The sequence below is a fragment of the Coffea arabica genome, chromosome 8e (assembly GCF_036785885.1).
Source record: "Coffea arabica cultivar ET-39 chromosome 8e, Coffea Arabica ET-39 HiFi, whole genome shotgun sequence".
Lineage (NCBI taxonomy): Eukaryota > Viridiplantae > Streptophyta > Magnoliopsida > Gentianales > Rubiaceae > Coffea > Coffea arabica.
In genome coordinates, this window is record NC_092324.1 from 12578795 (window position 1) to 12603304 (window position 24510).

Below are 24510 nucleotides of genomic sequence, written 5' to 3' on the forward strand. Positions count from 1 at the left end.
AAGATTGCTATCCTCTGCCGAGGATAGACGCCCTCGTCGACGCGGCGATGGGGTATGAAATCCTCTGCTTCCTAGATGCCTTCAAAGGGTATCATCAAATAGGAATGAGTGAGGAGGACCAAGAGAAAACGGCGTTCTACACCGACCGAGGTACTTATTGTTACACTACCATGCCCTTCGGGCTAAAGAACGCCGGGGCGACCTACCAAAGGCTGATCAACCGACTCTTCCAGAATCAGATCGGCCGCAATGTGGAGTCCTATGTGGATGACATCCTCGTTAAAAGCCTCGCCACTTCATCCTTTCTGTTAGACGTGAGGGAAGTCTTTGGAGTCCTACGAGACTCGAGGATGAAGCTGAATCCCAAGAAGTGCGTCTTCGGCGTCACCTCGAGAAAATTCTTGGGGTATCTGGTTTCCCACCGGGGAATCGAGGCCAACCCCGACAAGGTGAAGGCCATTCAGGACATGTTCCCACCTCGGAACATCCGAGAAGTCCAACGGCTAAATGGACGCCTGGCCGCGCTGAATCGCTTCCTGTCCCAATCAGCTGAGAAAGCTCTGCCCTTCTTTAAGGTGCTCAAGAAGGCTGATCAGTTTGCCCGGACGGAAGAGTGCCAGGCCGCTTTCGACAAGCTGAAGCAATACCTCCATCACCTACCAACTCTCGCTTCATCTCGGCCCGAGGAGAAGCTCTACCTCTACCTCTCCGCAGCCGACGAGGCTGTCAGCGCTGTTCTTATCCGGGATGAGGGCACCCAAGTGCCAGTCTACTATGTCAGCCGGGCTCTCCGCGGACCAGAGACTCGATACACTCAGGTGAAAAAACTGGTGCTGGGGCTAGTCCACGCCGCTCGGCGGCTGTAGCCCTATTTCTTGGCTCATCCCATATCCGACAGGACCGACCAGCCTCTCCGACAGATACTGGTTCGACCCGAGGCCTCCGGGCGTCTCACCAAATGGGCTGTGGAATTGGGAGAATATGACTTGTCATACGAGCCCCGCACCGCCATAAAAGCACAGGCCCTAGCCGATTTTCTGGCCGAGTTGACCTTCACGGAAGGCCCAGAGTCCACCTCCGCCAGTGCCGAGGTGTCCACCTCATCCCTGTGGACATTGTATGTAGATGGATCCTCTAATGGGGATGGCAGCGGAGCTGGGCTACTCCTAGAAGGACCTCAGGGAGAAGTGTGCTCTTATGCCCTCCGCTTTGGCTTCCCAGCCACCAATAATGAAGCCGAGTACGAGGCCTTAATCGCTGGACTCCAACTGGCCCGAAGGCTCGGCGCACAACAAATCCACGTCCGCAGTGACTCCCAACTCGTCGTACGCCAAGTCCTTGGTGAGTATGAGGCCAAGGATGAGACCATGCAACGGTACCTCTTCAAAGTACACCAACTCACCGCGTACTTCGAGTCCTTCGAAATCCAAAGAATACCCTGTTCCCAGAATAAGCGAGCCGACGCCTTATCCCGGCTGGCTTCTACGTCATTCTCTGAGCTCAACAAAACTGTTTTAGTGGAAGTCCTGAGTGAACCAGGATATGTGGAAGAGGTGGCCTGCCCCGTGCACTCTGAAGAAACATGGATGACCCCATTCATCCTTTTCTTGGGTCAGGGAGCCCTCCCTGAAGACCGAGCCGAGGCGAGAAAAATACAACGTAAGGCGGCTCGGTACGCTCTCCGCGATAGAGAGCTGTACAAACGTTCCTACCTCGGTCCATGGCTGAGGTGTGTCACTCCCGAGACAGGACGCCACGTCCTCCAAGAGATCCACGAGGGCTTGTGTGGAGCTCACGTCGGCCACAGAATGCTAGCCAAGAAGACTCTGCTTCTTGGATATTTCTGGCCCTCAGTTCGGCAAGACGCCCAAGACCTCGTCCTCGGCTGCCCTTCCTGCCAAGTCCACGCGCCCGAGTATCACCAGCCCGCCAACTTCATGGTTCCCATCACTTCACCCTGGCCATTCGAGCAATGGGGGACAGACATCATAGGTCCTTTCCCCAGAGCCGTCGGGGGTCATACCTTCCTGGTAACCGCTGTGGATTACTTCACCAAATGGGTTGAAGCCGAGCCTCTGAGGACCATCACCGGGCTGGCAATTCAAAAATTCTTTTGGAAATGCATCGTCTGCCGCTTCGGCATACCTCAGGTCATCATCTCGGATAATGGGAGGCAATTCGCCGAGAACCCCTTTAAAAGTTGGTGCACAAACCTTGGCATCAAACAACATTTCACTTCGGTAGGCCATCCCCGGGCCAACGGCCAAGCAGAAAACTTCAACCGAACTCTCTTGCACGGCCTTAAGACCCGACTACACCGAGCTGGAACATCCTGGGTCGAAGAACTCCCCAGTGTCCTGTGGTCTTATCGGACCACGCCGAGGTCAGCCACGCAAGAGACCCCATTCTCCTTGACCTACGGAGCTGAGGCTGTCATCCCCGCCGAGATCCTCACCCCTAGCCCCCGACTGGCAGCCTATGCCGCCGAGGTGAACGACGAAGAGAGACAGATGGATCTCGACCTCGCCGATGAACGAAGGGACCTCGCCTCAGCCCGGATAGCCTCCTACAAGAACACACTGGCACACTATTACAATGCCCGTGTCAGACACCGTAGATTCCAGCCTGGAGACTTGGTTCTGAGAAAAAACTCAGTCAGCCGAGCTGAACCGCAAGGGAAACTATTCCCAAAGTGGGAAGGCCCTTACCGAGTTGTGGAGTCTGACCTTAAGGGATATTGTAAACTAAGCTACCGAGATGGCTCACTAGTGCCGAGGTCTTGGCACTCCGAGAACCTCAAAATGTATTATACTTGAATTTTTAATCAAGTTATGACTTCGGATCTTATGTTATTTTTCAACATCGGTTCTACGTTATTAAAAAATAAAGGGGGACAAGCAAGGGACGAAGTCAAAGCAGACGAAGTCAAAGTAAGAAATTAAAGTGCTGAGGTGAAAAGAAATAAACTTTCATTCAAAAAAGAAGAGCGTTACAAAAAATACAAGGCCGAGGTCGGAGTGCTACTAAGCACTCTCCACCTCGGCCACCCCTTTAAGACCCACGAGCCTAGACCCCTGTCTCGGCTCCATTCCCCTTCTCGGCTCCCTCCTGGGCAGCCTTTTCTCCGGCCTCCTCTCCACCGGGGTGAAGCTCTTCTCCATGCTCTTCGCCGATGTTCCCTCCAGACACTTCACCCGTCCCTTCGCCGAGGCCTACCTCGGCTTCTTCTCCTTGGCCCTCCTCGAACACTTCGTCGAGTTCAGACAGCCATTTGTTGAACTCGTCTTGGATCTCGGCCAGGTTCCTTCCATTTTGGATGCCCTCGGCCATCCGGTCACACAATTCCTTGGAATCTTCATTGTAGTGAGCATTGTCTTTCAGTGACTCCAAGGCTTCAGATGAGAGGTGGGCTGCGGCCGCGTCCACACCCGACGTGAAGCCAAACATGAAGCTCGGCGTAAGCAGTTGGCCGAGATCCTTGGTAAAGGACTCAGACCTCCGAAATGCGTCCACTGCCGAGGCCCCAACACTGTTGAGGGCTTGCTCATGAGACTTCTTCACCTCCTCCCCCCTCTTCTGTTCTTCTTCGAGGGCCGATTTGAGACTGTTCATAGTAACCTCGGCCTCCTCACCCTTAGCTTCGGCCTCCTTGAGCTGCCTTTGAAGCTCGGCCTTCTCAGACTCGGACACCGCCAATTTCTTCTCCAACTTGGAGATCTGATTTTGCAGCTTGCCTGTGTCCTGCTCCTCGACCATAGCACAGTACCGGTGTGCCATCTCGGCAACAAAGGCTGAGTTGGAGGCCGTGGTCACCATGAGACTCTGAACCATCTCGGCCGGGGTCAGCTTCTTCATGAACTCCAAGTCCCTTGACAGGGTGGAGTGCATCACTAGCTCTTGGGCAACCCGAGGATGGCTGCACCTGTCGTTGACCGAAAGCTTCCAGTTCGGACACCAGTGCTCGCCAGAGTGTGTCTTCTCCTCCCCGGGAAACACCGGGGGGCTATGGAAACGGTTCCATAGCGAGGTCCCCGACACTGCATTGACTGGGGGCTTCAGCTGCTTGCCTCGGCCATGAGGTGGGAGTGCCGTGGTGACTCCAAGAGGCACTCCCTCGGGCACGGACGAGGTGGACCCCGTAGCCGCGGTGGCCGAGCTGCTTTGACCAACCGGGGTGGGAGTGCTTTTAGCCGCCGAGGTCTTGGCAGCTGGTCCTTGTGATTTCTTCTTTGGCGGAGGTGCCGATGTCTCGCCAGAGCTTTTCCTCTTCTGCCTTTTGGCCACCTCGGACGAGCCCGATACGACGATGTCGGACAGTTTAGTCACTGCACAAGAAACAAATATTATCATATGCCTTAGCCGAAGTGAAAGCAAAGTTATGAAAGAAAATTACAAGGAATCTTAAGTTTGGTGGAAGTGAAGGGAGTTTTGTCAGGACTGAGCAAAGCTCGGCTGACTCCTCCATCAACCAGCACGGCTTCGGGGTAGTCTAGGCTATATATCCGAAATCCTGACCCCATCAGCTTCTGGAAGTCCTCCTCCTTGGCATCCCCAGCGGAGGGATCGGCTTTCGCTTTGATTGGCCTCCACCAGAAACCTCTGGGAAAGTCCACTTCGGACACAAAGAAGAAGTCGCGTTTCCAATTCTTGATTGAGCTGGGAGAACCGACCACCAACTTCGGAATGGCATTGTTCCGATTGCTAACAAAAAACCATCCCTTGTCTGTCCCGTGCACCTTGAGGGTATAACATCGGCAGAAGAGGTCGACAGAGGGAGCCACCTCCTGATGTCGGCACAGCATCTCGAACCCTATAATGATGCGGATCGCGTTCGGGGTGAGTTGGGTAATCCTCACGCCGAAGTGACGAAGCAAGTCCCTGAAGAACCTCGACGTGGGCATCCTCAGCCCGGCCTCTAACTGTTGGACATAGATGGCCACTGTGCCCAAGGGGGGCTTTTCGGCTGAGTCATCTGCCCCGGCCGGTATGATCTCGTACCCCGACCGGAAAGGGTACTTGTTCATCACCTTCACGGCCCTATCTCTTCCGATGCGACTTCTAAACTTCGGCATCTTGCCGAAGTCGATGTTGGCTAGGTCCTTGGGAGCGACAGGCTCCAGGGCGTCCTCGTCGTGTGGTGTCTCGACGCCGAGCTCCTCATTGTAGTCCACCCCGGAACCACCCTCGCTCATCTCGGATGACTCCAACTCCGAGGCTGCCCCACTGGCTCCCGCCTCGGTTGATCCCTTCTCAGAACTCGGGGTCGACCCTTCCGAGCTAGACGTCGTCGCTTCTTCCCGAGGATCCGGCCTCACCTCGGTCAGGTAGCTCGGAGTTATGGTCTCTCTGTGGGTCTTAGCCGTTTTGACCATGGGTGAAAGATGAAATAAGAAAGAAAAAGGGTACTTACTATTGCCTACGGAACTGGACGAAGTGGATGACCTCGGATCTGATCTCGGCTACTATATTGACCTCGGCTACGCTCGCGAACTTTGCAGGTCTCGGATGAAAATGAAAGGTGTGGGAAGTGCGGTGAGGGGGACCCCCCTATTTATAAGGGTTTGGGGAGAATCCGAAGAGGCGGCAAGAATGTGAAAGGACGGCCACGTTCGAATTCAAAGCGTCGTGCCTCCCTCTCTCCTCATTAATGCCCCGTCCTTTCAGCTGACACCCTCTGCACGAAACGTCCCACTACTTCACGACGCGACGGTTACCAGTGACCACGTCCTGTCAACTGACACGCCCACGTGTCGCGTCCCCGCATCTTCCGGGGCAGTTTCAGGACTCCGACTCTCTACAACTTCGGCCCAAGGAAGCCTCGGTACCTCCCTGGCCCGGAGCTTCCGAGGCTTGGGGGGCTTATTGAGGATGCTCACCTCGGCCGCCCCGCATGCCCGAGGTGAACTCACCTCGTCCGTCATCAGAGCTCATCCGTGTCTCGGGCATATCCCTTAAACTCGGCCGGATCCCCAGTCTACCGTGTAGGTGACCTCGGCACCTCCACTTCAGCTGCACGCGGATGATGCCAAGACACCTGACATCATCCGGGATCAGTGCTTTATCTGAAAAGCACTGTCGCACTTAATGACTACTGCGAAGGACTCCTCGTCACCCTGTCCAGGCGGCTACAGTGTCAGAGTCAGGCCCCCCGACAGGGAGCAGAGCCGTAATGGCAGGACATGGTTCCCACCGGCATAAGACCTCCGTCCTGCCCTTCACTCTCACTCTATAAATACCCCACACACTCCCAACAAGTAAACACACTGTTCATTCTCATATACTATTATCTTTCTCGTTCTCATACTAACTTAATCGTCGGAGTGATACCAGGGGAGAAGCCCCGCCATCCACTTCAGACGTGAGGATACACCTCACTTCATCTCAGAGGGGCTTGATTCGGGTCGGTTCAACTACCCACCGAAAATCACCTCTTCAGCAACAAAGCCATTTCACCATTTGACAGATAAATGATGGAGATATAGACATGTTCAGCCACAAAGGTGGCAGGATTTGTTTTCCAGGTTGGATAGGCATCATGATGTAAGTGGGATGTCACCTGATTAAAAACAGCTGGCAACTGATCAACAAACTTGTTGACTGAAACTGCCACTTCTGGATCGTAATTTGGAATCATGGTTCCAGGAGTATCAAGTAGTCCTTTCCATGCATCTGCTGTATATTAGTATCAATGAAAGGAGAAGGCATTAGAATTAGAAAGACAACATAAGCAATTATTCAACCTCATCAGCTATATATCTTCAATCAAATGAAGCATTGTATCATACCTATGAAAAAAATCCAAATTTGATTTTAAAACCATTACTAGGATATTTTCATTACTACTTGAAGGCTTGCCTTGGTTTACAGAGATACCTTATATTTGGTAATTGTGATACTTGGGGAGTGTCTCGCCCCATTTTTTGCGATGAAAATAAGTATTTATAAAAGATGTGATTTTATTTAAAAATAAGTAAAAAAGGACTTAGAATGAGACTTGAAAGAATGCGATAGTTTGGATCCAAAATTTAGTCTAAAAGAGTTTTTTAAAAAAATAGGAGTCGCCACTTGGTATTGAGTTTGGGTGTACCAAGTCACCCAAAAATATTTTTGACAAAAATATTTTAAAATAAAACCCTTTTCGACAACTCCAGATCTTTAAAAAAACAAAGGAAAATGATTTCGAAAGTCACGGTTGAAGAAAGGAAAGGCAAAGGTTGGATTAAGTCACACTTAAGGCACCCTTTCAACCTAGTCTAAGATAGTTGCGAGATTTAGTCAAAGTTTTCCTAATCTAACTCTTAATTTTATCACGCTTGGATGTTTCTTACATGGTTGCAAATCTAAATTTAGAAAATATCAAAAAGGACAAAATGTTCATTCAACGGTTTAATTGATACCAATCGCATTAATTGCGAAGACCAAAATAATTCCTTGAAAGTGTCGCGAGTATACAAATGATGAAATTAAAAGAAAAGAAAAGAAAATTAAATTACATACATAGGTATAAATGATCAAAGGAAAAGGAAATGTAGCATAATAGGTATGGAAGGCAAAAACTCGTGACATAATTTTCTTATACAGGGATTAATAGGATATTTAAACTAAAGAGTTATAATCATCCATTTCCCATGTTCAAAGAATAATTTTCCTAATCTAGACAAGCAAATGAACTAACTTATTTTTGTAATTTTTTAAATGAGATGCAATTCTAAATGATATGATTAACACATTTAGAGGGTAGGGGGTGAAGAATAATATAATAGGAAATATCATGCAAATGAGAAAAAATCCTAAAAAATGTGCATGAAAATGTAATGAATGTCACACAAGAGATGAATCTAACGCACGAACGATCTAAGAGTTTTGCATTGAACTAGCCCATTTCTAAAGAACCTTACTAGCGTTGGACTAGCAAGCAAGCGGAAAAGAAAGTCACAACTAGCGTTAAATTAGTGTGGTGACACCATGCATTAATAATACATAGTAAAACAAATAAGGTATAAATTAAAACAAATAAACACATAAAAGCACGTAGCACATAACATATAAATATAATATCTATATGCAAAAATTTTAAAAAAAGCGGATAAAGCACATAACACATAAGCTACATAAATACACAAAAACTTATCTATTACAGTGGGGAATCTAACTACAATCTAAAATGGGGAAATAAAAAAAAATCCTATCTACCCTATATATTATAATAGGGGACCTAATTACAATCTAAGATGGAAAAAATATGATAAAATAAACCTAGTTATCCTATCTATTACATTAAGCTATCTAATTACAATTTTTGTAAAGAATATTACCTATCTATTACATTTTGAGGTATTTAAATACCTCCCAAATAATTATAAAATTAACTAAACAAACATAAGAAAATTTGAATGAACATTTGAATCAAATAAATAAAGCATATAAAAATATATAAACACATAAGAACATGTAAGAGCATATAAGAGCACGTAATCGACATTTAAATAATATTAGGGGTACCTCCATTTTTGAAGTGGTAATTCAATAGAGTCAAATTGTCCTAGTTATATCCAAAATGAACAAAAGAATCATGGTACCAATTTAATTGAAAATAATAATAATGATAAAATACTAAATTCACATTAACATGTCAAACATAAAGGAATTTAAGAACATCTAAAAATCACAAGTTAAATATGTTCAAAAGTAACATAATTAGCTATTAAAGAAAATAAACAATTATAATAGACTGTCAAAATTCACTAGGGACCGAATTGCAAAAATTAAAAATTGTTGGGGTAAAAAATAATTTTTCCAAAATTTAGGGGTCAAAATTAAATAAAAGATAAAGTTTAGGGACAAAATTGAAATTAAATTAAGGACCTAATTAAAAATTTTAAAATTCTGGACCACAATAAAATTACTCCAAAGATTAGTGGCTAAAGTGCAAATTTCAGTTTCTGGTTTGGGCAAGAAAAGGCCATCGGGCCTTTTTTTTTGCTTGGGCCGAAAATTCCTAAACCCAGTCGAAACCCAAAACAAATAAGCGGTCCAGCCTATCCTTTTATCACTCAAGCCCGACCAAAAATGCATGGGGTCTGACCTCCTAGCACAAGCCGAAACCCAAAAGAAACAAACCAAAACCCATTCCCATAACTTAACCAAAATAACCATAAGCCCACCACACAAAAAAAAACATTAGCCCAACACTTTTTTTTTTCTTTCTTTTCCTTCTTTTCTTTTTCTTCTTCTTCTTCTTCAGTTTTCTTCTTCTTCCACCCGAGAAGCTGAATCTTCTCCTTGCTGGCGGCTATGGCCACCTCCGGCGGAGCCAGCGCCGGACCGCCACCGGACGCAAAATTTTCGGTTACCAAATTTTCTCAAAATACACCCCCTCACTCGATTTTTTGCGTAGATTCCATTTTTGGGCTTAGTTTTTACAAAAAAGGAACCAAAAGTGGCGAAAATAGCAAAAGTCAGTCCAGTTTTATTTTTTTTTCAACACTCAAATCTTCACCAAAAACCATAAAATTTAGAGTGAATGGCCCAAAAGGTCATTAAACTATTAAAAATGGCACCCTTTCGTCATCAAACTTTTTTTGTGGTCCAAAAAGTCACTAAACTCACAAAAACGCACTAGCGAGGTCATTTTACTGATTTTTAGCAGTTTCTCATCCGGTGGCACCGGCAAGGTGGAGTGGAGGAATATTTTTTAAGGGGCAAAAATGTCCAATAAAATATGACAGACCTGTTTTGTCCCCGCAAGCCGTGCCCTTGGATCTAAAACTTCATTGAGCCCTTCTTTCATCTATTAGACAAATCTTCTTTCATCTTCCCCATTCTTGCGGCTCACCACTTCAAAATCTACTCTTGTGGCTCTCGGAATGCCATGACTATAATAGACTCCGACAAGACTCTTATTTGCCTCCGCAACGCCTGCAATTTCGTCGGCAACCTCGTCAGGTTAAAAGGGCAGTTTCTTTTCGTCAACACCAACACCCTTTTCGACGAAATCATCGAGGAAATGACGAAAGCTATTGGGATTAAGAATGACAAGTCGTGGCGTCTTGAAGGCTTTTTAACAAACAGTTCGAGTCCCAAAAAGTTTCGCGGCCGGAATAAGAAGTTGAACTTGGGAGCCATTCACGCTCCTGATTGTGTGGTGATTTTCGATACGGAGAGGAAGTCTTCGGTTATTTTGGAGGCTGAATGGTTGCAAGTTCCGATTGTGGGGCATGTTGATTCGAGTATGCCGTGGGAAACTTATAAGAAGATTACTTATCTGGTGCGTGCCAATGATTCAGTTCAATTTGTTTACTTATTTTGTAATTTGATCACTAAAATTTTTTTGTATGAGCAAAGAAAAATGAAGACTGCACAAGGGGCAGATGATTTAACCGCTGGGACTCGGTATGAACTCTACTAATTTTACTTTTTGTGTTCATTTTTGAAGAAAGAAGATTTCTCTCTGAATAGATGAAAGAGAGACTCAATGAACTTTTAGATCTAAGGGCACGGCTTGCGGGGACAAAACAGGTCTGTCATATTTTATTGGACATTTTTGCCCCTTAAAAAATATTCCTCCACTCCACATTGCCAGTGCCACCGGATGAGAAACCGCTAAAAATCGGTAAAATGACTCCTCTAGTGCGTTTTTGTGAGTTTAGTGACCTTTTAAGCCACAAAAAAAGTTTGATGGCCAAAGGGTGCCATTTTCAATAGTTTAGTGACCTTTTGGGTCATTCACTCTAAAATTTATACTACAACACTCCTTGTGATTTTTACAACATAACTATGAACGGAAATTAATAAAAGCAACAACAAATATGACAAAATTAAATCAAAACAGTCCTAAAAATAAAAAAAAAATCCTTCAATACTTTTGAGACTCAAAACTCCAAAAACTTGGATAACCAAACATTTTCCGGGCCTTGTGCTAGTTAGGACCATCTATCTTGACAAAATAAGCACAAAAGATTCACTAAATTGATTCATTTTTCGGTTTGACATTTTTACAAACACTTAATATGCATTCACAGAAATCCTCTTTTCCTCTTAATATTATTCGTGACTTACCCCAAAAAATTCAACAAACACCAGCAGCCAATTTCTTTCACAAAACCCACAAAATTATTGATCATCAAGGCCGAAGAAAAGAAGAGAAAAAAAAACCGAACCAGTTTGCATTAAAAAAAGAATCAAATAAATCTTTGCCAATTTTCCAGGAGCTATCTCGTTGGAGTCAAAATAAAAATAAAAGGAGAGACTTACAATAGTTTTACAATGGCGATTATTATGGCAGTGGTGGTGGTAATGGCACTAGCAGCAAGCTCCCAACTTCACCCTTGATCTTGCCTTTCACCTTCTTTTGCCCCCCTTTTTTTTTCGGTTTGTGAGAGAAAATGGCTGCAGAAGGAAGGAGCTGAGAGAGGGAAGTGATTTTGTATTGGTGCGTGATGGTGTATGAGATTGAGAGGGAGGGAAAAAGAGGGGAGCCGAGAGGGAGTATTGGAGTTTTTTTTTTTAGCTGTCTGATGGTGTGTTTGTCTGTCTGGGAGCAAAAGAAAAGGCCGAGAGGGAGTATTAACAGAGTGGAGTTTGTGGCTTGTGTTGGTCAAAGAAATGATGGACTTCCAAATGACAAGAAAAGTGCATGGAAATAACATGATGAACTTTTTGACGAAAATGATGAGAAATGTTAATGAGGATGGAGTGTAAAAATAGATTAATAGTGGTTTTGATAAAACAAAATGATTAGGATGATTTTTGATTCCTTGATTTCTTGATTTTGTTCTTTTTTTTCTTTTTTTTTTAAACCAACCTAAAAATAAATAAAATAAAGATGAAATAAATAAAAAAATATGCACATTAAAATACAAGAAAATAAATAACTCATTAAATAGATAAAATTCAAGAAAATATTAAAATTGATAAAATTTTGATATCTACAGGGGCTAATTACTCAGAATATAGGTAAGAAAAAAAAATCGGAGACTTATTAGTCTGACACATGCTGGGTATAAATCTATTGTTGCAGCCCGGCACCTGACACCAAATTTTTTTTTAAAAAAAATATGTCAGGTGCCAGGCTGACACAACTCGTCACCTGACCCAATTTTTTTTTTAAAACATGGCAAGTGCTGGGCTGGGCTGACACAGCCCGGCACCTGGCATCAAATTTTTTTTTAAAAAAAGATGTCAGCTGCCAGGCTGACACAACCCGTTACCTGACCGAATTTTTTTTTTTCTAAAACATGGCAGGTGCCGCATCCAGTCAAAAGTTTTGCTTTGGGACTTATTAGGGACTTACCCGGAAGTCTTGGGACTTATTAGGGACTTACGACGAATTGTGTCATCTGGGATTTGAAGCAGTTGCATTAATCCATCTAATTGTGATTGCTTGCTTCCTCTTGCACCAAACTTCCCAAAGTTCCTTTGAACTCGTCGTGAACGTCCCATGGTACAGTAGGGTTTGGGACAGGAATCTCATGCGGCCATATGTAACTGTTTTGTTAACTGGAACCATGTGGCTATATACAACTCTTTTCCTTTTAAATGGGTATTATTGGGTATATTTTGAATTAGGTCTAATTCTATATTTTACATACCCATTCCACCCAAATTAAACTTGGGTATGGGAGCCCATTGGATCTTAGAACTTTTTGCCAGTCTAATAACATTGCACAGCAGAAACTTTATTAATATTTCTTTCAAGTGTAGGTGGGATTACACTCCATCCCCTGTATCACTCAATTTATTCCTTTCTTTAAAAACTTTATTAATATCTTAAACACCAATAAAGCTCAAGAAAAAATTCATACATATCCTCCACCAACGATTTAGACGTTTCAAGAAGAAACCTATAATTGATTGACCCTAATAAAACACCAATTATACATACTTGGTAAACAAGAAATTAGCTAATAAAACACCACTTACCAATAAGAAAACTATTAGAAATTTTGACTTCAATATAACCCTTGGAAATTAAATAAGAATCTGCTTTATTTGTCCACTCAAAGATGTGATACTTCATTTTGCTACCCTTAATGTCCTTTGCGTCTAATTTATCCAAATTACATCATCTCCAAACCCTTGATCCTAATTTTTAAACCACTCGTAATGAGTGGGGGAAGAAAAACTTTCAACAAAAAAAAAAATGAACTAGGGATAGGTATGGTTAGAAATTTCATATCATTATTGTACTTTCTATATTATATGGTTAGAAATTTCATATGATTATTGTACTTTCTATATTATAGTATGAGAATGGCTGGAAAGAAGAAATCAAATCCTGCATGTAGATCTAACAATTAATCTAATTAAATATTAGTTAAGATATATTTCAGGTATCATATTTTTTAAATTATAAGATTAATTAGAAAAGGTAAATAAATATAAGAGAAAGTATGTAAGATTAAATAGAAAAAATATATAAATGCAAGAGAAGCTAATAATTATTAGTATGTATATATATACATGGCAAATGTGTAACATTGAATTCATCCCTCTCCCGCGGTATCTTTCTTAGTATTTAAGTACACTCAAAACATCTTTGGGGAATCTACACATTGTTCGGCACATGCATTGCAAAAGTGGTCTTTCCTTAATATTTGGTCCAAATAATACATCAATTATAAAATACTTGGTAAACAAGAAATTAGCTAATAAAGCAACACTAACCAAATAAGAGAACAATCCCAAATTTGACTCCAATAAAACACCTAGAAATTAAATAGGAATGTGCTTTAAAGTTGAGATACTGCATTTAGCCACCACTAATGTTCTTCAATTACATCTCCCCCAATTCTTGATGCTGATTTTCAAACCATTGGGGAAAGCACACGTAAGTGAACTCAGCGGCAGCTTCCACTTTCCAAGACGTGCCATGTAATGGTTTGTAAAGATCAAAGGGTAATTAAACTATCTGGACGAGATGCCTTATATTCTTTGCAATTTTTTACCGCTGACTAATCAGAACATTTCTCCATTACTTCGCCAGATCCTAGTTTTTTTCTAATTAGCAAAAAAAAAATAAAAATTCCATAATAGTTGTAACGAGATCTAACACAGGCAGGAATTCTTAGCTTTAGGAATTCTATAGCTCTGCCAGCTTTTTTAAAAAGCTTAAAAATTTGGTGTCAGGTGCCGGGCTGTGTTAGCCCGGCAACAATAGATTTATACTCAGCATGTATCAGACCAATAAGTGTCTGACTTTTTTTTTTTTTTTTTACCTATATTCTAAGTAATTAGCTAAGTAATTAGCCATCTACAGGGAGGTTTTAATAAAAGTTTCAAAAATAATAATTTCAAGGTCTTGAATTGATTTCTGTTTCTTGTAAATCATAAAAAAAAAATGAGAAGACAAGTTAATTATATGTCACTCTTGTGCTATATTGCTTGTTCTGGAATAATAAAGTACATGAAATATAGCCTGCCATAGTTTGCCGGTAAATACCTCTGTATTCCCTAAGACCCTAAAAACAATATTCTACTCCCTCAACACAAAATAGAAGAACGATGTTTTAGATGATCTAAAGCCTGACATCAAAACACTTCATGCATTAAGTTTCTCTTCTTGATAAAGCCCAGTTTTCAAGCATCAATCTGCATCGCAGTGTTATAAAAGCTTTACGCACGATTAGCTTGATGAAGGATTAAATCCATCACACTCATATCTTCAGGAATAAATGAGAAACAACATTATGTGGGTTATGTGAAGGAAGGACTTAGGAGGACTCGTAGATTACAGCCTAGCATATGCAGACTCCCCGTCCCCACAACCCCCCCTCCACCCTCGGCCCAACACAATAAGAGAGAGGGGGTGTGGGAAGCTTCTATGGTTCAGGAAAATAATTGGATTGCGATTTTCTGTAAAAAAAAAAATTTACGTTTTCCGTGAACACATTCCCAATCACCTTTTCACCTCACAGTACATTTTCCTTCAAAAATTCTTAAAAATAGCAATCCAAACAAGGCCACACAATGAATTAATTGTTAGTAAACTTTTGCAAAATTAAGAAAAAGAAACCAAATGCAAGAGTACAAATTATTTAGTTTTATACAAACCAATAAAAATTACTTTTTTTTGTTACTGCTACACTTGCTATCCACAATGAAAATGCACATATTAACATTTGAAAGGCGTAGAAAAGTTGGCATAAACGTGCCCCAAATTTCTCCTCCCACTTCAATGTTGGCATTTTTATCTCTCAATTATGTTTTGCAAATATCCGTAGAGGTAGCAAGGCTTATTTTGTTGTACAAAAGAATGAATCCATATACTTTCTCGGCTTTTCCTTCCATTTTACGCAGTTGATTTAAAATTTTCAGTTGATATTTGAATTTTGAATCAGTTCATTTGCCCCAAACGAACCACGTTAGGATTTCAATACATTTTTTACTTTTTTATTCTGCCCACTTATTATAACGATGTTGTTTTTGGTCTAGCAACGGGACCAGTAGAGATAGTTTCGCATCTCGTCGCATTTTGTGAGAGGATTGTTCAGGAACGGTCAGCCTAGTGACCGATCCTACCCGAAATATACCTAAAAGCACAAAACATGGCTCTTACATTATCTCTCTCATAATAAATGATGGTGGGCCATTGTACTTTTGCTTCACAAGTTTGTCCCCCATTCTTTTTTTTGGAGGGGGGTGGCAAATAGTGTAATTTATACGAAATTTTACACTATATCAAGGGCATTTTTTGAAAGTTGAGGAGGGAGGGCAATTGTCCACCCTCAACTATTAATAGCTCCACTCTTCCAAACAAGCTGAACTAGCTCTTGCACAAAATATAAAAGTTATAACCTTTTGAATTAGCTTTCCAATGCATCAAAAATCATATCATTTGGGACTCTGTAGGCTAAGAAATGATAGATTTCTCCCTGACTAGTCAACAGCCATTTTTAGATTTTGGTTTTTTAAAAAAATGCATCTCTGTATTTTAAATTTTTGGCCCTCGCAATATGCAAATTGGACTTCGATGTCTTCATAAGAAATGTAGCCTATCTAATACATGTAGTTCAAGTTATAGTTGAAAAACTCCGATGTGTCAAGGTAGCCAATCTTCGTTGCCACTTAGAGGCTTTGTTAGCCTGGATAGGATGAATTTCCCTTACCTCAGAGTTTAATTGCTATGTACTCCTGCACTTTCTCGTGAAAAAAAAAATGTACTTAATGTCACTTGAAATCACTTCAAATAATCAAAAATCATGCAAATATATTCTCGCTTTACTCCATTTGATGATTGAATAATCAAAACCTACAAAAAATATGAAGTTTTAATCGCTTAAATACATAGAAATGCAATTTTTCTTACTTAATCATAAAATACAAACTTCACTAGAGAGCTAGTTAAATTAGCTCTTAAAATGACTAAAAAATGCCAAAAACTACATAATAAAACACACTAAAAATATGCAAATAAATAGTTATGAAAATTTCTTTGTGCAATTGATCAAGTATATAAAAATTTAAAAAAAAATCAATAGTTGAATGAGGTATGGTTAGAAAATTGAAATGAAAAAAAAAATCAACAGTTGTCAAGAAAAGAAGTTAACGGTAATTTTTGTTTGGTGGGTGGAGAGCCAAGGGATGTGAGTAGATGTAGTTTGGAAAATCAAAGCATTGTGACTAAAAACGTTTTAATTAGTCATTCAATGGAATAAAAGAGAGTAGTGCGTGTAGATACCATGGATGAATGATAACTATGCAAAATTTGAATTCGAAATTTAATTTTTGCATGTGTCATGGATCCAACGGTGATAGTGTATACACTGTCAGTGTATATAAGTTTTACTCTTTAATTATATGCTGTTATCACTAACCTATGGTAGTGCTGAGACCTCAAGAAAACCATCTTGCTTCTTTTTCCTTTTTTTTTTAGCTCATTGGAAACTATAGCTTAACTAAAATGGTAGTGTTTGAGGTTCGAACCAGGGACCTCACCATCTCTGGTTAATGCTATTCCAGTTGAGTTAGTTTTCTAAGGTAAATTTTCTTGATCATCACTCAAAAAACTTGGGGGCCTCCCCATTTCACACGTGAGGCTATAGCAATACAACGTCTTGTGTAAATATTGCTGTACCCAAAATGTTCCAAGAACACTAACATTTTTTAGAATTTCCACAATATAAGGATCCTTGGCATGAAAATGGCATTATACAATTACACTTCTACTGGACGTTACTACAACTTCAACAGCAAGAAAAGTTCAAAGTTCCCTTGTTTACCAAAAAAATAAAAAATTTTGTTTGAATAGTCAGAGTCACATTTAAATCCCAAAAAATTAGTATTGAATAGGATACATTTCCGGGCCAGCCTAACAACTCTCCTTAAATTCTTTGCGTCGTCTCAAAATTCAACTAGTAGAGATATCTATTATCTAGAGGTAAGTCATATGCCTGCCTTTACGTGGGTATTGCACTTAATCGGGTACAATCCTTAACCCCTCCAGTACCTTGCTCATTCATAACCCAATACGACAAAGCCAATCTCGTAGAAAGCATACAAGTTTTGCTCTAATAGTAACTGTGATGCTTTCCATTTTGGGTTCACCAAATAACTTTTGAGCATAATTCACATAACCAAAATGCTTAAACTAAAACCCATGAGAATTGGTCTATTATCTATCAATCAATACTTTTATCTTTTTCTACGGGAGAAGTGGCATGAGAATTGGTCTTTCAATTAAAGAACCCAATGTTTGCATAGGTCAGTTGATTCGAGTTGGGCTGGATCAACATTTTTATACAAACTTTGAAGTCAATAATTTTAAAATTTTGTCCAAATTGAAGGTAGATATACTCGTCATTTGGGTGTAGGTTTCTTTTCCAAATAGAAGACAAAGAAAAACGTAAAACAACTGGTAGATGACCAAGTGAATAATATTGCGTACAGGTCATAGTTATTAAACCCAGTCCGGCCCGGCGATTCAACCGGTCAACCCGGTGAACTGGCCATGAAACCAGACTGGGTTGGTAATTAGATCGTTTGTACAACAAACCCGTTGACTTGTCAACGATTCGACAACTTGGTTGAACCGGACGGTTTTATAAGGAACCGGTTGTATGTTAAAATATTTAGAAAATGTTGCTAGGAAAAATCAAACTCCGGACCTGACGCAGAAGAGCCAAGCGCGCGCACCACTGGACCAACAACCCCTTTGGAGCTTATTCAGCCCTTCTATATTATATATTAGATCTTTGTTCTTATTTTATTTCATCAAAACAAAATTGTTTGGAATCTTATAATAAAATTCTATTATTCCACAAAATCTATAAGTTATGAATAGATTTAAAAAATAGCATATTACACAATTCATTTTAAAGACAAACATTATTCTTAATAACTTTTTACACTTAAAATTCGTAAATAAATTAGACAATTACACTTAGATATTTGGTTGATTACTAATTAAATTTAGATTTTGTTAATTCTTATAAGAATTAATGATTTTAGAATAAATTGCACTAATTGAGTATTTACTATGGTATAGTTTATTATAGTTTCAACTATATCAAAAATTATGAAATATAATATTTAAATATATTTAGTGACCCACCGGTTGGACCACTCACTTACTGGTTGAACCAGTAATCCGTTGACCCACTTCTTTCACCGGGCTCCTCTCCGGGCCGGGTTTAATAACTATGGTACAGGTCATCAAGACATTATAAAAATCTAATGATATCATTGTCGGTTTTCATTTCAATATAAAATATAAATGATTCCTAATCAATTAAGTTTTGTAATTTGTTTAATCTTCCACTTGCATATCTCCATATTCGTTTTCCAGTGCATATTTGTACTTGATCGGCTTCTAGTGTAAATGATTGTAAGTTCAGGGCAGCTTCCTCAAGAATTTCGAAATCAGTTTGATGTGATTTCTGTACCATTAGTAACCTTATACTGTTAATCAATTTAATCTTCGTCCTCGGATTTCCAGCTTCGTTCCAAGGATGATGCAGCTATCTTACCTACCACTGACTTTTACTCTTCATTCTGTACTTTAATGATGCAGCCTCTCAGCAGATCCCATTTATTTACCCCTGTTTCCTACTTTGGTTCAGGGTTCAATTTTCACAAGTTTTCAATAAAATTTTTTAGGGGTTAATCTCATTTTATCCCCTTAAAGAATACCCCATTTCTCAGTTTACCCCCTAACCTTTAATTTTGCTCACTTAACCCCCTTTAGGACAAAATTGCCCTTGCATTATTTTGACTTTTCATTTACCTTATTTTCCTTGGGTAAAATACACGGAACTCCCTTATGGTTTCGCGAAAAGATACATTACCCCCCTATCGTTTAGAAACATACACATAAACACCCTAAACTTCATAACTAAAGTGGAGATTGACTTCTTAACCGGCTGAGTTACCAGCTGCAGGTCGAATACCCAAAATACCCTCATTTATAATAGAGAGGGAGAGAGAATCAAGAACTGACTCTCTCTCGTTCATCCTGTGTAAGAAAAAAAAACCCTAAAACAAGGGATTTGTATACTAAATTGTTGCTGAAATATCATGAATCTGAGTTGAAAACAGCGTGGCTGCCTTTCGGACATGAATTGGTTGATCCTAAAGGGTTCCTGAGAAGCTGGAACAACAGTGGTATTGGAGCTTGTTCGGGTGGCTTGGCCGGGATTAAATGTGCTCGGCGACTAGTAATTGTAATCCAGCTTCCCTGGAAAGGTCTAGGTGGTCGAGTAACTGAAAAAATTGGGCAGCTGCAAGCTCTCAGAAAGCTTAGCCTCCACGATAATGCAATTGGTGGTGCAATTCCTTCCTCGTTGGGGCTTTTGCCTAACCTCAGAGGTGTTCAATTATTCAATAATCGATTTTCTGGTTCAATCCCACCTACACTTGGTTTGAGTCCCCTTCTTCAATCACTAGATTTCTGTAACAACTCCCTCTCTGGAACTATTCCAGCTACTCTTGCCATTTCAACCAGGCTCTTTAGGCTTAATTTTAGCTACAACTCTTTGTCTGGTTCAATTCCCACCAGCCTTACTCAATCGCAATCGCTGATTTTTCTTGCTCTAGAGCACAACAATCTCTCTGGTTCCATTCCTGACTCTTGGGGTGGAAATGTGAAGGCCCTCTATCAACTTCAGTCCCTAACACTTGGTCACAATTCATTTTCTGGGACAATTCCAGCTTCTCTTGGCAACTTAAGTGAGCTCCAAGAGATTTCACTCAGTCATAACAACATGGCTGGATTGATACCCAATGAAATTGGAAGACTATCTAGGCTTAGAACACTTGATTTCTCATATAATGCACTCAATGGGAGCTTACCTGCCGCTCTTTCCAATTTATCAAACCTTGTAGTTTTGAACTTGGAAAGCTACCATCTTGACCACCAAATTCCTGCAGCTGTAAACAAACTACAGAAACTATCTGTTCTCAACTTGAGAAATAACCAATTTGCTGGTCCTATTCCAGCAACAGTTGGGAACATTTCTTTCCTGACACAAGTTGATTTATCTCAAAACAAGTTTAGTGGAGAGATTCCAGCATCTATAGGTGATTTACCTAATCTTAGTTCCTTTAATGTGTCTTACAACAATCTGTCCGGTCCTGTTCCAACTAAGCTTGCTCAAAAGTTCAATGCAAGCGCCTTCGTGGGCAATCTTGAGCTATGCGGATACAGTGCATTAACCCAATGTCCAATACCACCCTCTCCGGGCCCATCAACTCCACCAGAATCTCCAGCAAAGAAACATCATAAACTGAGCACTAAAGACATTATTCTCATCGCAGCTGGGGCTCTCCTCATCTCCGGAGAAAAAGGCACTCCTCCAACTGCAGGTGAAGTTGAAGCAGCTGGAGAAGCAGGAGGAAAGATTGTCCACTTTGATGGACCCATGGTTTTTACAGCAGACGATCTGTTGTGTGCCACAGCAGAGATCATGGGTAAGAGCACTTATGGAACAGTATATAAGGCAACATTGGAGGATGGCAGTGTTGCTGCAGTGAAGAGATTGAGAGAGAAGATTACAAAAGGACAAAGGGAATTTGAAACTGAGGTTAATATACTGGGGAAGATCAGGCATCCAAACCTTTTAGCGATGAGGGCTTATTATTTAGGTCCGAAAGGTGAAAACTTCTCCGTAGATCTTCTCCCTTTTTCCTTTCACTCTTTGATAGGTTGAAATCTCTTCTCCCCTGATATGTCACTTCAATATAGCAACTGAAGGGTAACTTGGGAATGAAACTCAAGATCTTTTCAAAAGAATCTCGCATACCCATCATCAGTAGGTCGTTCAGCCGGTTATAGGTCTATTTCCACTTTAGTTATGAAGTTTAGGGTGTTTATGTATATGTTTTTAAACGATAAGGGGGTAATGTGTCTTTTCGCGAAACCATAGGGGGGTTCCGTGTATTTTACCCTATTTTCCTTTCTTTTATTTCTTTTTCTCTTTCTTCTTTATTTAATTCTTCCTCTTTCCCACAAAAATCTTCACCTTAATGATTGAAATTAAAAAAAGAGGAATTGCAGAGATCTATCCTCTCCTTAAATGATTAAAAAATATTCAAATCACTTTCCTAAAATACAATTTTTTTAGCCTTTCAATTCTTTTAACTTTGGGTTTTCCTCTTTCCTTTCTAGTTTCTCATTTTATTCCCAAGAAAATATCTTAAGATGAAATTGTGACCTGATTAATAATCATCAATTGAAATTTGTGACACGTGGCATCATACAAAAAATCAAAATTAGTTTTTGATACCCTTTCAATTCTTTTAACTTTGGGTTTTCCTCTTTCCTTTCTAGTTTCTCATTTTATTCCCAAGAAAATATCTTAAGATGAAATTGTGACCTGATTAATAATCATCAATTGAAATTTGTGACACGTGGCATCATACAAAAAATCAAAATTAGTTTTTGATACCTTTTAAACCTTCACCCAGAAATATGCAATTACAAACTCAAAACAAAAATTTTCATTGAAATGGAATTTCTATTGGGAAGGATGAAAGAGAGAAGAAAGAGAAAAAGAAATAAAAGAAAGGAAAACAATTTCATCTTATGATATTTTCTTGAGAATAAAATGAGAAACTAGAAAGGAAAGAGGAAAACCCAAAATTAAAAGAATTGAAAGGCTAAAAAAATTGTATTTTAGGAAAGTGATTTGAATATTTTTTTAATCATTTAAGGAGAAGATAGATCTCTGCAATTCCTCTTTTTTAATTTCAATCATTAAGGTGAAGATTTTTGTGGGAAAGAGAAAGAATTAAATAAAGAAGAAAGAGAAAAAGAAATAAAAGAAAGGAAAACAAGGTAAATGAAAATTCAAAATAATGCAAGGGCAATTTTGTCCTAAAGGGGGTTAAGTGAGCAAAATTAAAGGTTAGGGGGTAAACTGAGAAATGGGATATTCTTTAAGGGGATAAAATGTGATCAACCCAATTTTTTAGCATTAAATGATATCTACACATTTTCACTTCTCACGTCGTTTGTCGTTTGGTTGCAACTTCTTTACTTTTTCACAAAAGCATTGATAAAAAAAAAACCGTTTTTTTCTTAACAACACTTATTATCATTATCATTTTTAAAAGATACAACAAATCTCGGTACTTTAGAATGTAAGTGCAAGTTATCTTAGTTTTTGTTATTTCAATTATGTCCTTATTAATTGATGATTGAAGTTTCATATTATACTCTTTTTAATTTTTTATGACTATTGAAATTCATTTTGTCACACCTTCATCTTTTAAAATCAAGTCGCTGTCTGGCTTCTTCTTTTTAATTTCCATCCTTTTGCTTTCTGGTGTTCTTTCCTTCTTGACAATTAATTCTTCATTTTCCGGCAGTTTCTTTCTTCTGAGGATCCACTATCGTGGGTCATGAGTGAAAAAGGAATCGCGATAAGCAAAAGAGTACAAAAGAGAGAGAGCACAAAACCCTATAAAATAATTCCAAAGTCCAAATGTATCTAAAACTAAAAACACTTGAGATATTTTTTTTTTTTTGGGAAGCATAACACTCGAGATTTTAAAGAACACACAAATGTCTTGTAAAATCAAAATTCCTAAAGTTTAGGATTATGATAAAATGATAATGTTAGAATACTTCATACTTTAGTATATTAATTGAACCATTCCATCTAATTAGTGGTTAAAAAATAGGGAACTTATAAAACACGAGCAGCACATTGCAATTAGTGGGGAACTTTTGTCACTTTGTTAATGAAAAATAGCATGGCAGACTAAATAGGACTTTAGGAAAATTAAGTGAATTTGATGCTATTTGTTGGCAAACTTCTTGGAAACTGAAGAAGAATGGAAAAAAGAAATGTCTTAAAAAAAGTTAAACACAACTAATGCTCACATTCTTAAATCTTTTGGGCTAGTATTAAAAATACTTTAGTAGGTGACCATGAGATTTTTCCTGTTTTTCGTACTAACTTTAATCACATGCCAAATAAAATGTTGCTTTTTAAAGAACATACCATTGCAGGTGAAAAATACTGCCACAAACTCGATTTGTCAAGTGACAAGATCATTACTTCAGAAAAGGGTATGCTGATTTTTGCCTCTATCTTCCGCACTTTTCAGAAAGAAAAAAAAAAGCATAATCATTTATATGAGCTGCCATTGACAGAAAAAAAAAAAAAGAGTATATCCCTGTAACAGGATAAACCAAAAAAAGAGTATAATCACTTATTTGTGCTTTATGATTATCCTATTTGTACTAGTGCTCTATTTTTTTTTTTTTTTTACACTTTTCCTGTTTTTTCTTTTGACAATGCCATTCTTGATAATCCCCAAAAATACTATCCTCTTCCAGTTTGTCTTATTTTTCTCACATTGTATTTTTTTTTTCTAGTTTCTGGTTGCTTTTAAGAAATAAAGATATTGATTAGAATTTTATTAAGGTCCTTGAAATCACAAATGCACTCAAAAATTTGTGGAGCTTATCAACTTACAAATATTGGTAAGACTAAAAACTGCTTAGACTCTATATACTTAGAAAATAATGGCCAACAATATTAAATTATTAATGTGTACCCCTAAAATACAAAGTAAAAAAATGACAAGATATCGTAGGTAACTTTTGACTCTCTTTAGTTGGCCTGATTTATCATTGCAAACCCTCATGGCAAATATTAACCCAAAATTACAGTAGTTTAAAAAAATGCTCATTCACACACACAGAGACACATACACAAAAGGCGTATAAATATAAACAATCTTCCCTTCTTTGTTTATTTACTTTTGCACCGTGCAATGGCTGCTCCTTCAGTCCTTTATCCGTTCGAAGAACCCACAATCAATTGAATAACCCTGAAGCGTGAAGACCCCCACTGACTAAAAAAGTCTTCCTGATAACTTCTACATTTTTGCATTTTGGCTTCTTTTGTAAGGCAGCTTCGTCTTTCAAACTCAAGTCGCTGTTTGGCTTCTTTTTTAAATTTCCATCCTTTTGCTTTAGTTTTTTCTTCCCTTTTGGACGATTATGGCTTCATTTTCCCTCCAATTTCTTTCTCCTGAATTAGTGATTACAATTATATTTTCTAG

At 39.6% G+C, this 24510-nt stretch overlaps 3 protein-coding genes and 1 pseudogene across 4 annotated transcripts; 2 read left to right on the forward strand and 2 right to left on the reverse strand.

Annotated features, from left to right (window-relative positions):
* The window catches only part of LOC113704531 (uncharacterized), a 43596-nt pseudogene that overhangs the window by 4453 nt on the left and 14633 nt on the right, over nucleotides 1-24510 (reverse strand).
* On the reverse strand, nucleotides 2948-11642 carry LOC113704357 (uncharacterized). 2 transcript variants are annotated; one of them, XM_027226215.2, is made up of 3 exons: nucleotides 11254-11642; nucleotides 4394-6672; nucleotides 2948-4325 (listed from the first exon to the last, which is right to left on the reverse strand). In XM_027226215.2, the coding sequence occupies exons 2-3, from the start codon at nucleotides 5370-5372 to the stop codon at nucleotides 3067-3069; spliced, it is 2238 nt and encodes a 745-aa protein (XP_027082016.2). In that variant the 5' UTR covers nucleotides 5373-6672; nucleotides 11254-11642; the 3' UTR covers nucleotides 2948-3066. The 2 variants fall into 2 exon arrangements, with proteins under 2 accessions (XP_027082016.2, XP_071917809.1); XM_072061708.1 differs by lacking the exon at nucleotides 11254-11642 and adding an exon at nucleotides 9731-9813.
* Nucleotides 9767-10573, forward strand: LOC113704360 (small ribosomal subunit protein uS2m-like; the record flags this gene model as incomplete). Its single annotated transcript, XM_072061801.1, has 1 exon — nucleotides 9767-10573. A coding segment is annotated over one exon (642 nt), but the record flags the coding sequence as incomplete, so codon positions are not given.
* LOC113704523 (probable leucine-rich repeat receptor-like protein kinase IMK3) lies at nucleotides 10459-22785 on the forward strand. The gene is made up of 4 exons (XM_072061808.1): nucleotides 10459-10518; nucleotides 18935-18992; nucleotides 19534-21094; nucleotides 22725-22785. Exons 1-4 carry the CDS (start codon nucleotides 10459-10461, stop codon nucleotides 22783-22785), a joined length of 1740 nt encoding a protein of 579 aa, XP_071917909.1.

Excerpts from the sequence above, each read along its gene's own strand:
- LOC113704357 (XM_027226215.2), bottom strand. The coding sequence starts at position 5,372 with ATGGTCAAAACGGCTAAGACCCACAGAGAGACCATAACTCCGAGCTAC. Across the intron at positions 4,326-4,393 it reads CACCAAACTTAAGATTCCTT|TGACTAAACTGTCCGACATC; the intron begins GTAATTTTCTTT and ends TTTCTTGTGCAG.
- LOC113704523 (XM_072061808.1), top strand. The coding sequence starts at position 10,459 with ATGAAAGAGAGACTCAATGAACTTTTAGATCTAAGGGCACGGCTTGCG. Across the intron at positions 18,993-19,533 it reads TGACTTTTACTCTTCATTCT|CGTGGCTGCCTTTCGGACAT; the intron begins GTACTTTAATGA and ends AGTTGAAAACAG. Across the intron at positions 21,095-22,724 it reads TTAGGTCCGAAAGGTGAAAA|GCTTCTTCTTTTTAATTTCC; the intron begins CTTCTCCGTAGA and ends AGTCGCTGTCTG.